This window comes from Dipodomys merriami, unplaced genomic scaffold, assembly GCF_024711535.1.
Source record: "Dipodomys merriami isolate MVZ:Mamm:240054 unplaced genomic scaffold, mDipMer1.0.p SCAF_509, whole genome shotgun sequence".
Taxonomy (NCBI): Eukaryota; Metazoa; Chordata; class Mammalia; order Rodentia; family Heteromyidae; genus Dipodomys; species Dipodomys merriami.
Window position 1 is genome coordinate 751,923 of NW_027206079.1, and position 14,349 is coordinate 766,271.

The following is a 14,349-nucleotide window of genomic DNA, read 5'->3' on the forward strand; positions in this document are numbered from 1 at the left end:
GTTTGCAAAAGTTTTGAGAATTTCAAAAGGATTCTCTAGATTTTTCTTTGGTAGAGCCTTTTAACTTTAGCTAGGTAGAAACTGATAAAAGGACTTTCTATTGGTAGGAAATGATAATGTAGGCTCTAAAAATCAGTCTTAGATAAAGGCGATTGATAGGCAAACCCAAGATAGCTAGCTGAAAGAATGTTGGTCCTTGAGTTCAGAGATATTTTTCCCCTCTTGCAGCAGTACTAGATAAATTCAAATGCCTTATCAGTCAAGGGCTTTGTGGAAGAGTCAGGAAGGAGCCCCTGAGCCGGCGGAACTCATTCCTATTGACACATCTGAGCGTTCAATCTTGCTACCACAGTCGAGGCTTAGAACTAGCAAATTAAGGCTGTGTGGCTTCCTTCTTTGCAAAGGAAGTTCCTACTTTTGGAGTTCTTCCAACTGAGTTTTTAGATTAGAGAAGTGGAGAGCGCTGGAGACTGCTCGTCTGTTCGCTGGGTCAGGGAGAGAACCCAGCTCTCGCTCGCGGCCTCTGGGGGCGGGTGTCGGACTGCAGACTTGTGGTGCAGTGCGCTGAGCATGAAGTACAACTTCAGTTCTCAGAAAAGGAGCTGATCAGAAAGGGAAGAGAGAAAAGAAGAAGAAAGAAAAAGGAGGAGGTGGAGGAGGAGAAAAAGCGCTTGGTTTCCAAGAGATGAAAGATCCGGAAGGCGGGACTAAAGTTTTAGTGTGCCTTCAAGCCTCCCTCAGGCCAAATCAGGCTCCGACCATCCAGGGCATTAAACTTTCTGCGTCTTAGTGAAGAGTTTGAGATTCTAGGTGGTGGAGAAACACAATTCCTGTTCTCCCACCATTTTCCCACAACGAGATGCAAATAACCGCAACCTCGATTTCCATAGTTGTCAGAAGTGGAAAAAAGACGGTGATTCTCTTTCCGACGCTCCCTAGTCTGAAGGGCAACGTTGTGATGACCCCACTCCCGGGAATACCGAACTCTCGTTGCCCACAAAGAATATGGAGCTCCGGCTTCTGCTCATTGCGCAGACTCCATGCTGGGCCCCGCCCCTTCCCTTCCCCGCCTCGCCGGCAGAGGGCGCAAGCGCCGGCTTGCCTAGCCCCGCCCTGAGCCGGCCCCGCCCCCAGATGTGGCCCCGCCCCTTCTGGCCTCCGCGGGTAGGGGGAGGAGGCGGGCGCGGAAGCTCCGGCTGGGCCGCGGCTTTCCGGGAGCTGCGGGCGCGCGCGGTCGGGGGGTCGCCGCCTCGTCAGGACGCGCCCGACCGCAGCCAGGCCCCGGCGCGCGTCCCCGCGGGGCTCGCGCTCGCGCAGGGGCGCGCCGCGTCCCCGGCACCGCCCCCTCCCCTCCCCGCGGCCGCTCCTCCCTCAGCTCCCGGAGCCGGCGGCGGCGGCGGCCGCAGCTGCCCGGAGAGGCCCCTCCTTCGCTCCCCGCGCCTTCCCCTCGCTCGCGGTCGAGCGGAGCCGGCCGGGCCGCTGGGCCCTTGACCCTCTCCGGGCCATGGCGGGCAACGTGAAGAAGAGCTCCGGCGCCGGGGGCGGCGGCGGCTCGGGCGGCTCGGGCGCGGGCGGCCTGATCGGGCTCATGAAGGACGCCTTCCAGCCGCACCACCACCACCACCACCTCAGCCCGCACCCGCCGGGCGCGGTGGACAAGAAGATGGTGGAGAAGTGCTGGAAGCTCATGGACAAGGTGCGGGCCCCGCGGCGGCGGCGGCGGGCGCGGGGTGGGCGTGGGCGGAGGGCCGCGGCGGCGGGGCCGGGCCGGGCCGCGGAGGAAGCGGGGGGAGGGCGCGGGGCCGCCGGGGCCGCGGGCGCGCGGGGGTGGGGGCCTGGCGGGGGTCGGCTGCCGCGGGGAGGCGGCAGCCCGCGGGGCGTGGGGAGAGACAAAGCTGGGTGGGGGCTGGGGGAGGGCAGGCTGGGAAGCCACCCGAGCGGAAGTGCAATTGGGGGTGCGGAGTGTGGGGCTCCGGGCCCGGTGTGGGGATGTGGGTCACGGAGTTGGGCCCCGGGAGGGGGTGAGGGGGCGTTTGCTCTCCCGCCGGGGGCGCCCGGGGGGACCGCGCGGCGAGGCTGCTCGGGGGGGACCGCAGGGCCGGGGGCGAGGGTAATCCCGCCGGCCGGCTCGCCGGGAGGTCACACCCAGATGAGAGAAAGCGAGGCTTCATCCGGGGCCAGCCGGGAACTTTTCTGCACCTCCGAGCTGTGGCTCAAGTTTTTGATTAACCCCGCAAAACCTAGGACGGTGATGAGATAACGCACTGATTAAAACCACAGTGCTGATTAGAACCATTCTCTTCCGAAAGGTGCCTTGGCTAAGCTTGCTCAACAGCCCATTCTGCCTTCCACTGTCTGCATTCCTTTAGCTGGGCTCTGGTTGATTATATAAATACATATAAAGGGGCCCAGTTGCTAATTTATTATGTCAGGACCTATCTAAATTTGTTCGATAAACCTCTTTGATTACCTTCTTTTAATCAGATGTGAACAAATAACTTGTTTTCTTATTTAGCCCTTTAAGTTTGTCATTTAGCAGAATTTTTTACTTGTAACTGTGTCTATATCATGAAATAATAACAGTTTTCCCAATATTTAAAAGTGTAAGGCTGGGAAGGTGGCTCAGTGGTAGAGTGCTTGCCTTGCATGCATGAGGCCCTGGGTTCGATTCCTCAGTACCACATAAGCAGAAAAAGCAGCAAGTGGCACTGTGGCTCAAGTGGTAGAGCGCTAGCCTTGAGCTGAAGAGCTGAGGGACAGTGCCCAGGCCCAGAGTTCAGGCCCCTCAACAGACAAAAAAAAAAAAAAAGTGTCTAAACACTTTTGTTAGAATTCAATACTATTATTACTATTATGTTCATTAATAACTTATTTTGGAAGAATTCACACTGCAGATGAGAAGTGGTATAGAGGATCTGCCTATAAAATGGCGTGTTGTTTCCTTCACAGTGAAATTGGTTTTCTTTGGTTCCTCCTTAAGCCTAGGTTCCTCTTCTGTGATGTTCTTCTTGGGTTGTTTTGGATTAGAAACAGCTACTAAACTAATTATGAAGCACTTGATAAATGTAAATGTGCAATATAAATGCATAACAGACCACCCTTATAGAGAATACCAATGGTGTAAGAGCTGCTTAAGTGTTTCATTTCATTTTTGTTCATCATGGGGCTTGAACTCAGGGCATGGGTACTATCCCTGAGCTTTTTGTTCAAGGCTAGGGTTCCACCACTTTGAGTCACAAGTGCTACTTCCGGTTTTCTGGTAGTTAATTGGAGATAAGAATCTCATGGAAAGCAGTGCGCCAGTGGCTCACACCTATAATCCTAGCTACTCTGGAGGCTGAGATCTGAGGATCAAGGTTCAGAGCTACTCAGGAGGCTGAGATCTGAGGATCAAGGTTCAGAGCCAGCTCGGGCAGGAAAGTCTGTGAAACTCTTTATCTCTAGTAAACCACCAGAAAACCGGAAGTGGCGCTGTAGCCCAAGTGGTAGAGCGCTAGCCTTGAGCTGAAGAGCTGAGGGACAGCGCTCAGGCCCAGAGTTCAAGCCCCATGACTGGCAAAAAAACACAACAAAACAAAAAACCAAAAGCATCTCATGGACTTTCTTGCCCTAGCTGGCTTTGAACTATGATCCTCAGATCTCAACTTCCTGAGTAGCTATGATTATGGGCATGAGCCACGGTGCTAGTTTTTTCTTTTCTTTTTCTTTTTTGGTGCTGGAACTGGAACTTGAACTCATGGCCTATCACTCTTGCATTTTCTGCTCATGGCTGGTCCTTGATCCACTTGAGCAGCTCTATCACTTGGTATATGCCTCTGATACAGCCTTTTTATTAATTGTAGACCCACAGACTTTTCTGCCTGGGCTGGCTTTGAACCTGGGTTATCAGACAGCTCAGCCTCTGTATTGTAGGTATGAACCACCAGCACCCGGCTCGATGTGCAAGAGTAGTTTAAATGTGTTCACATGTTTAAAAAAATGTCTCGAGTGGAGCTGGAGGTGTGGCTCAAGTGGTAGAGCACCAGCATAGCAAGTGCCAGACCCGGAGTTCAAACCCCAGTACCATCACCAAAACAAAAAAGGAAGGAAAAGAAAGCGAATGCATTCAAAATGGAAAGTTTTGTAGGTTTCCATTTTAGAGATTTACTATGAAGAACTAAAAAGATCTCTGGCTTAAGAAAAAGTACATTTCTAATTATTTTCTCATCTAGAACATGTGAATGCATGTATCAAAATTACAGTGGTAGTGATTGACTTTTCTTTTCCTGCTAGTCCTAGGGCTTGAACTCAGGGCCTGAGCAGTCCCTGACCCTCATTGTGCTCAAGGCTAGCACTTACCAATTTAGCCATAGTGCCACTTCCAGATTTTTCTGAGTAGTTTTTATTGGAGATAAGAGTCTCATGGACTTGCCTGCCCAGGCAGGCTTGGTGCCACAATCTCAGAACTCAGCCTCTTGAGTAGCATGAGCTACAGGCCTGTCTTTCCAACTTGTTATTTTTAAAGAAAAGTCATGTCGGGCACAAGTGGCATAGTTTATCCTTCATTCACAGGACTAACACATAGCAGAAAGCACCAAGTTCATTTCAGCACAGTTAGTAACAAGTGATGTGGGATGGTTGTAAAGTTATTCAAGACAAGCAATACAAGAATAAAGCATCCCTCTTCCTTGATAGAATGGCAGTGTAGAAGCCCATACTATCCTTGAAGCTCCCAAAATCTAAAAAGCATTTTGACTTAAAACTGTTTTGAGATTATTCTCTTATTTCTCCCAAATAACAACATTGCATAGAAAAACTCAAAATTCAACACATGTAGCTCTTAAAAGGAGTAAGGCATAGGAAAGGATTTATTTGAACTACTTTGTAAAATCCGATTATATGTAGTTTATCCCTCATTTACAGAAACTTGAGTTTCAAGTTTTTTTTTTTTTTTTTTTTTAATGTATGTGTACTAGTCCTAAGGTTTGAACTTAGGGCCTGCGTGCTGTCCCTGAGCTTTTTCACTCAAGGCTAGTGCTCTACCACTTGAGCCACACACAGTATCACTTCCAGTTTTTGAGTGGTTAATTGGAGGTAAGAGTCTCATGGGGACTTTGCTGCCTGGGTTGGCTTGGAACCATGATCCTCAGATCTCAGCCTCTTAAGTAGCTAGGATTAGAGGCGTGAGGCACTGGCACCTGGCCAGATCTTCTTAATACTTCCGTAGCACTGCTAGATTGCTTCATCTCTTACTTTTTTTTTTTTTTTTTTGAGGTGGGGTGTTGCTTCCTGCTTTTAATCGAAATGTGCCTGAATTGAGATTTTTGTTTTTTTCTTCTGGCTGCAGTCGCATGAGAGATACTTACCAACATGTCATTGAGATGCTGACTTCTTTTTTTTCAGGTCCAGTCCTGGGGCCTGAACTCTGAGCCTGGGTGCTGTCCCTCAGCTCTTCAGCTCAAGGCTAGCGCTCTACCACTTGAGCCACAGCTCCACGTCCGGCTTTTTTCTTTTTGCTTATGTGGTGCTGGGGAATCAAACCCAGGGCCTTAGGCATGCAAGGCAAGCGCTCTACCACTGAGCCACCTTCCCAGCCCTGAGATGCAGACTTTTCTGTGTGAACTGAATTGAAGCTGAGATCCTCCCCCCTTTCAGCCTCCCAGCTAGCTAGGATGACAGGTGTGAGCCATTGGTGCCTGGCTACCGTTGATGCTTTAAGTGTTAGAAGTGGTTTTCCTTTTTTCACTTTTATTTTTCTTGGCAAAAATGTTTAAGGGGATCCCCATACCTTGACTTTGTGTGGCATTATGTAAGTAGTGCAGAACTTACTGACTTGTCACAGGTATCCCCCACATTTATTGAATTAGTCACCATTTCATACTTGATTTGTTTTTGTTGACACCAGAAGTATATAATCCAATTTAGTTAGTTAGCTTTGGAAAAATATCTTTTTCCCTGCTTCCTCCAGTGTTGGTTGTGTGCAAATAGAGAAGTTGATGTAAATCATGAGTTCTGGTCAACGTAGGTTCAGTTTACTAATTTGCTAATTCATTGGGGGAACTTAAGCTCATTATTGGAAAAACATACTGGCTTGCCTGTTATTAAAAGCTAGACAGTGTAAGCCTTTTATTTTTTTCCCTCCCCAGAATATTATAATAAATATTCGCAGAAATACCTGTGTAGAAATGGCTTGTAAACAGAGCTAGGCAGAGGAGAGTGGAGAGAAAAATCATGTAGTTACCTTAAATGTAAAATTTAAGATGTCAAGGTACTTAGTTAGTGACAGATATAAAATTCCATTATGAAATAGGGAAGGCACAATGGCTTTCTGTAAAGGGAGGGATAATAAATATTTTAGCATGCTAGCTGCATGCTTCATTCCATATGCTTTATTGTTATAGTTGTTTAAAAATGTAAAAACCATTCTTAGCTTGCAGATGCATTGGGGAGAAAAAAGACTGCAGATCATAATTTGCCCATGGAGTAGAGTGTTACTCTGATTAGTATTTTAGATCTCTACTGTTCTTTGTTTTGCTTTGCATTTTCAGTATGAGGGTGGGAACCAGGGCTTCAAGCATGCTAGGCAATCCTGTGCCCTCAGCCCTCTCTTTATATTTTAAATTAGCTCGCATCATTAAAGCATTAAGGTGCTGATAATTTTGTGTTTGTTTTGGTGGTACTGGGGTTTAAATGCAGGGCTTTGCACTTGCTTGGCTTGCTTACTTGGCTGATGCTCTCTTCTACTACTTGGAGCCACATAGCCAGCTGTTCATTGGGTTGAGACAGGGTTTTGCTGTAAGCCCTGGCTAGCTTTGAACTCTTTTGATCCTTGACCTTACCCTCCTATATTCTGGGATTATAGGCCTACACCTCTTGATGATTTTTTTAAAAATGAAGTATCATGTATTAAAAAATGAGTTTAAAAAGTATTTTTGAGTTAAACATTTTTTCATGCCAGGCATTGGTCACTCACGCTCATAATCCTCACTACTCAGAAGATTGAGTTCTGAGAATTGTAGTTCAAAGCCAGAAGTGGAGCTGTGGCTCAAGTGGCAAAGCACTAGTCTTGAGTGGAAAACCTCAAGGCCAAGACAGTACAGGCCCTGAGCTGAAGCCCTAAGACTGGCATGCACACACATACATACATGCTTTCTCCGTCTCTCTCTCTCTCTCTCGGTCTCTCTCTCTCTCTCTCTCTCTCTCTCTCTCTCTCTCTCACACACACACACACACACACAATTTTAGACAGGTGCTTGTGACTCACATCTGTAATCCTAGCTACCCAGGAAGCTGCATTCTGGAGGATTTTGGTTCAAGGCCATCCTGGAATGAAAAGTCTGTGAGACTGATTTCCATATTAACTAATAAAAAGCAGGTTAGAGGCATGGCTCAAGTGGTAGCGCATGTCAAGTAAGCATAGGGCCCTAAATTCAAACCCTGGTACTGTCAAAACATTTTCCAAACCATGATTATTGTGCTGGGCATGGTGGTTAATGCTTATAATTCCAGCTGTTAGGAGGATCGTGGTTTGAAGCCATTCAGGGCAAAAAGTCAACAAACAACAAACAAGTTAGACATGGTAGCACAAGCCTGATCTAGCTACATGGCAGGCAAAAGTAGGAGAATGATAGTCTTAGATGCTATTTGAAAAACAAAAATGAAAATTGATGGTGGTGTGACTTAAGTATAGTGCACCAGGCCTGAGTTCAAACTCTAGTACCCTTCCCCTCCCAAAAGGTACAATTAGATTTTTTTTGGGGGGGGGGTCTGGTCGTGGGGCCTGAACTCTGGGCCTGGGTGCTGTCCCTCAGCTCTTCAACTCAAGGTTAACACTCTACCACTTGAGCCACAGCGCCACTTCCAGCTTTTTCCCTTTTGTTTATGTGGTGCTGGGGAATTGAACCCAGGGCCTCATGCATGCAAGGCAAGCGCTCTACTACTGAGCTACCTTCCTAGCCTCCCTTTTTTTTTTTGTCGATCATGGGGCTTGAACTCTGGGCCTGGGTACTGTCCCTGAGCTCTTCAGCTCAAGGCGAGTGCTCTACCACTGGAGCTAGAGTGCCACTTCTGGTTTTTTGGTGGTTTATTGGAGATAAAGAGTCTCATAGACTTTTCTGCCTGGGCTGGCTTTGAACTGTGATCCTCAGCTCTCAGCCTCCTGAGTAGCTAGGATTACAGGCGTGAGCCAATGGCGCCTGGCTAGATCTTTTTTTTTTTCCCCCCCATCTTTCCCTGCTTCTCTTATCCACTGTCTACCCTAAAAAGAACCTGGGATAAACTCTTGATTTTTTTTGGAAATGAAATGAATTTAAAAATCAGCATATTTCATCAGCTTTCTTGCTGTCTCCACATTTCTCCCCTGTATTTCTTTCTTCCTACCTTTGCATACTCTCTGAGTCCCAAGTAAGCCTCTAGGTATAAATTCTTTCTAGAAGATTGCTTTGTAAGTGCTACATAAATAGTAAATGATTATAAGGGAAGAAGTATAACCAAAGTGATATGGGACCTCTGAAGCAGGAAAACAAATAAACAAGAAATACCTTTCTTCTGGGTTTATTTTTTTTTTTTTAATGATTTTTTTTTTTTTTTTTTTTTTTTTTTGTCGGTCGTGGGTCTTGAACTCTGGGCCTGGGCGCTGTCCCTCAGCTCTTCAGCTCAAGGCGAGCGCTCTACCACTTGAGCTACAGCGCCACTTCCGGTTTTCTGGTGGTTTATTGGAGATAGGAGTCTCGCGGTCTTTCCTGCCCGGGCTGACTTTGAACCGCGATCCTCAGATCTCAGCCTCCTGAGTAGCTAGGATTACAGGCGTGAGCCACCAGCGCCCGGCTCTTCTGGGTTTATCTTAACCCTTGAAGCTTGTAAACTCCTTGAAGGCAGGGACAGTGCCTAGGCCCCCCAAGTTTAAGCCCCAGGACTGGATTAAATAAAAAGGGTAGGGGTGGATTTGTGAGTCCTTAAGTTCAAGCCTTAGTATTCCCTCTTCTTTCCCCAAAGAATAAGTGGTCACTTAGTGTTACTTACACCACACTTGTCAAGCACCTTACTACTTGAGCCATGACCCCAGCAATGATCTATACCATACCGCATAGGTCTGTCTAAGTACACTGATACTGTATTCCCTTGTATATAATTGTCTTAGGATGCATTTCTGAGAAAGCATACCATTAAGAGATGCATGATTGTACTTAGAAAGTGACCTGTGCAAGGCAATGTGTGCTCTTTACCCCACCTCTTTCATTCCAGAATGGTATCAGTCTCTTGAATGATACCACCATGATGTTTAGTACCATTCAATGAAATAACTGTTAGCTACTTAAAGTTAGGAGGAAATGTTTCTTCAAATTGTATGTTCTGGTTATTTTACATGGTGAATATAGAAGTTTGTACTCATTATTTTCCCATTACATGGTAGTTGTGGTGGCATTTACCACTATTTGTGTGTATCTAACTTTAATTATATATGGGGGGTGCTCATCAGGAAACCTAAAATATTTATTAATAAGCACGACCAGCTCTTTTATTTACATTTGTGCTTAATTGGTTCTTATGCAGTAAGACCCCCACCAGGCCCCTCGAACTCAAAGTCTGGCATTCACTTAGCTTGCTCGTGTGGCTGGCACTGCACCACTTAACCTGTGCTTCCAGCCCCTGTGCCATAAAAAAAATTTTTTTTTTTTTTGATTGGTCATGGGGCTTGAACTCTGGGCCCGGGTGCTGTCCCTCAGTTCTTTTTTTTTTTTTTTTTTTTTTTGTCGGTCGTGGGGCTTGAACTCTGGGCTTGGGCGCTGTCCCTCAGCTCTTCAGCTCAAGGCGAGCGCTCTACCACTTGAGCTATAGCGCCACTTCCGGTTTTCTGGTGGTTTATTGGAGATAGGAGTCTCATGGTCTCTCCTGCCCGGGCTGGCTTTGAACCGCGATCCTCAGATCTCAGCCTCCTGAGTAGCTAGGATTACAGGCGTGAGCCACCAGCGCCCGGCTGTCCCTCAGTTCTTCAGCTCAAGACATGGGCTCTACGTGAGCCTGAGCCGCAGCGCCACTTCCGGTTTTCTGGTGGTTAATTGAAGATGAGTCTCAAGGATTTTTCTACCCAGGCTGGCTTTTAACTGTGATCCTCAGATCTCAGCCTCCTGAGTAGCTAGGATTACAGGTGGGAGCTACTGGTGCCCAGCTTGTGCCATACATTTTTGTTTGAGTTTCTTCTGGTTATTTTTCTTTTCTGTGCTACTTCCTCTTCTGGTTTAGGAACAGTTCCTTTCCAATTTGGATCACCTCAGTGTGGTAGAGGGAGTTCCTGTATTGGTCAATCTGACTGTGAGTCTATAGGTAAGGCACTGATTACCAGGGTTATGTTTGATGATCAGAGAATCTCCATCCAAACCTTTCAGTTCAGGCATTGCTCTCCAGCACTCTTTGCGGGGCCCACTGTATGGCCTGGGCATATCAATCAACTCTACCATTGTAATGCCAGAATGGCACACACATTGTTACTTGAAAGTGACCTTTCAGGTACTTGATGTCTCTTCTGATATGCATATGCTTGATGGCTGGGCCGTTTCTCAGGCATTCTTAAACTGAGCACCCAGATTTGAACCTCTTGATTCACATGATTTTTGTGGGTTTTCGGAATCAAAAGAGTAGCAAGCCATTTCTACAAGTCACCTCAGGTCACTTAAAACACATACATGTCTCCCATTTCTACTTTTTCTTTTTTCGCCTGTCCTGAGACTTGAACTTAGGGCCTGAGCACTGTCGCTGAGCTTCTTTTGCTCAAGGCTAGCACTCTGCCACTTGAGCCACACAGCACCACTTCTGCCTTTTTCTGTTTATGTGGTACTGAGGAATTGAACCAAGGCTTCATGCATGCTAGTCAAACACTGTACTACTAAGTCACATTCCCAACCCCTTGATTTGTTTTTTTGATGGTACTTGTATTTTAACTCATTCTTTGTTTATTTGTTTTGAGTCTTGAATTCAGGACCTGGTCACTGTCCCTGAGTCTCTATGCTTAAGGCTAGAGCTCTACCACTTGAGGCACAGTACTACTTCCTGATTTTTGAATGGTTAATTGGAGATAAGAGTCTCATGGAGACTTTTCTGCTTGGGCTGACTTTGAACCATGATCCTCAGATCTCATCCTCCTGAGTAGCTAGGAATACAGGTGTGAGCCACTGGCACCTAGCGTTTGAACTTAAGTTTTTGTTTGAGTTTCTTCTGGTTATTTTTCATTTCTGTGCTTCTTCCTCTTCTGGTTTAGGAATAGCTCCTTTCCAATTTGGATCACCTTACTGTGGTAGAGAGAGTCTGTTAGGTAGGACACTGATTACCTAGGCAAGCATTTTACCACTTGAACCACATCTCCAGCCTGTGAATTATTGAGTTTTTCTGGGAGCTGAAGTCAAGTTAACAATTACTAAAAGTGGCTGTATCTTATAAAAGTATAGTCATTGTAAAACTGGAGTGTATTGTTTTATGCTGCTAAAGAACCTCCCCCAAAGGATATAAAACTCCTGTAATCCCCTATGGAACAAGAGGATAGTATTTCATGTGACTAGTGACAAATTTTGTTTGTTTGTTTGTTTGGGTCCGGTCCTGGGGCCTGAACTCTGGGCCTGGGCGCTGTCCCTCAGCTCTTCAGCTCAAGGCTAGCACTCTACTACTTGAGCCACAGCGCCACTTCCGGCTTTTTTTTCTTTTTGCATATGTGGTGCTGAGGGCCTCTGGCATGCAAGGCAAGCACTCTACCACTGAGCCACCTTCCCAGCCCCTAGTGACAAATTTTGAAAGGTAAGAGTAGGGCTAAGCCAGAGAAGAAGATAGTGTGCTCTGTTAATTTGGGGGCTATTTTTAATATGCTGTTAGCCAACAACATACAATGAGCTGATAAATCATGACCAGATTGGTCTCAGAGTCTTTCCTGTAGCAGACTTCATGTTTGTTCAGCATACAACAATGTACTGTAAAAACAACAACAATCACCACTTCTTCAACTGGTTAATATAGAGCCTCTGAAGAAAAATGAACTACAAAACCTGAACTTCAAACACATATTCCAATGAAGTTAGTTTGGATCTATATTAGATTTGTTAGAAAAGAGGAGATTATAACAAGCGTTATTGTGAAATGTTTTCATGATTAGTACATGCTGTACTGGAAGGAACTAGGTGGGAGTGGTCACTCAGGAGCACTGGAAGCCAGCCTTGCTAGTACAGTGGACTCCAAAAGGAGGCGAAGGTGTGCTTACAATGATACAATGTACAATATGTACAATGATGGTACATATCCACCAGGCATCCAGGCTCAGGGGAGATGCTATGCCATTACTGTGACATAGCCATCAGAAATGAGCAGTGACAATCAAGTACTAATAATTCCTTATATCTTAGTTTACAATTTATTTCATATCTGTAGGGGTATGTGTGTGTCTTGTGTGTCTGTGTGTGTGTTGGTTCTGAACTCAGGGCTTAGGTGTTGTCCCAGAGCTTTGGTGCTCAAGATTAGTGCTCTAACACTTGAGCCACAGCTCAATGCTTCTGGCTTTTTTAGTAGTTAACTGGAAATGAGTCTTAGAAACTCCTATCAAAGGGACTGGGAAGGTGGCTCAGTGGTAGAGCGCTTGCCTTGCATGCCTGAGGCCCTGGGTTTGATTCCTCAGCACCACATAAGCAAAAAGAAAAAAGCCGGAAGTGGCTCTGTGACTCAAGTGGTAGAGCTCTAGCCTTGAGCTGAAGAGCCGAGGGAAAGCACCCAGGCCCAGAGTTCAGGCCCCACGACAGGACCCCCCCCCCCAAAAAAAAGAAACTCCTATCAAAGCCAAACTAGCCCTAGGGGCCAGGCTGGTAGCTCATGATATAATCTTAGCTATTCAGAGGGTTGAGTTCTGTGGATCAGGGTTCAGAACCAGCCCCAGGCAAGAAAGTCTGTGAGACTCTTTGTCTCCAATTAACCACCAGAAAATTGGAAGTGGCACTGTGGCTCAAAGTAGTAGAGTTCTATCCTTGAGCAAAAGAGGTCAAAGATAGCACCCAGACCCTGAGTTCAAGCTCCACAACCAACAAAAAGCAAAAACCAGGCTGGCTTTGAACCGAGATCCTCAGCTTTTAGTCTCTTGAGTACAGGATTACAGGTGTGAGCCACCAGTACCTGGCTTTGTAGAGAGAATTTTTTTTTTCTTTTTGCCAGTCCTAGGGTTTGAAATCAGGGCCTGGGTACTGTCCCTGAACTGCTTTGCTCAAGGCTAGCTCTCTACCACTTGAGCCACAGCGCCACTTCTGGCTTTTTCTGCATATGTGGTACTGAGGAATTGAACTCAGGGCTTCATGCATGCTAGGCAAGCACTCTACCACTGAGCCCCTTCCTAGCCCCAATTTTTTTTTAATTGCAGTTTTTTTTTATTGTGATTAAGTGAATACATAAATTTTCACAAATTTTACAGTATCATGAGATAGTGATACTTAAAGTCACACATTCTAACCTTCATAGGCCAGCCTTGATTAAAAAAAAACAAACCTCAAAATATATATCTTACTGTCTAAAGAAAAATGTACTCATCTGACTTACGTAACTGTAACCCCTCTACATCATTTCTATATAACAATTTAAAAAAACTTTAAAAATAATGTCTTATGATTCTTACAGCTAAGCAACCTTTCCAAACTACCCAGCTCACAACTTTTTTTTTTAATGTGGATCTCAAACTGGTGTTCAGATGTGCCAAGTGATTTCTTTTAGAGTAGTGACATCAATGTAAGTTCATATCATCTAGGAATCTTATTACAAAGGAGAATTGGAGTAGGTTGGGGGTGGAGCCTGAGGTTCTGTGTTTCTGACAATTTTCCAGGAGACCTCAGTACAGCTAGTCTAGGGATCATGCTTTCAAACCATAGTTTCATTTACTGTAGAAAAACTTAGCAGATTTTTTTTTTTTTTTTGGTCCGGTCATGGGGCCTGAACCTGGGCCTGGACGCTGTCCCTCAGTTCTTAAGCTCAAGGCTAGTGCTCTACCACGTGAGCCACAGTGCCACTTTTTTTTTTTCTGCTTATGTGGTGCTGAGGAATCGAACCCAGGGCCTCATGCATGCAAGGCATGCGCTCTACCATTGAGCTACCTTCCCAGCCCTTGGCAGATTTTTTTAAACACATGGTAGTAAGCTACCTTATTTATGTTTAGATTTTACTGTGTTCTTTTTAACTTTAGCAGTGGGGCTCCCTCTATTGAACTTATGACCTCACATCTGTAATTAAGTGTTCTGCCATTTGAGCCATGCCTCCCAGCCCAGAAATAAGATTTTAATTCTTTTTTTTTTGGTCCGGTTGTGGGGCCTGAACTCTGGGCCTGGGCACTGTCCCTCAGCTCTTCAGCTCAAGGCTAGT

General features: G+C 46.0%; 1 protein-coding gene across 1 annotated transcript in view; it reads left to right on the forward strand.

Moving 5' to 3' along the window:
* Window positions 1-1,424: 1,424 nt before the first annotated feature.
* Window positions 1,425-14,349, forward strand: part of LOC138810797 (E3 ubiquitin-protein ligase CBL-like) — a gene marked incomplete at its 3' end in the record, with an annotated part of 36,377 nt that continues 23,452 nt past the window's right edge. The window contains exon 1 of the mRNA XM_069998073.1: window positions 1,425-1,696. Within this exon, the coding sequence (XP_069854174.1) occupies window positions 1,505-1,696 (192 nt within the window). The remainder of the gene's footprint in view (window positions 1,697-14,349) is intronic.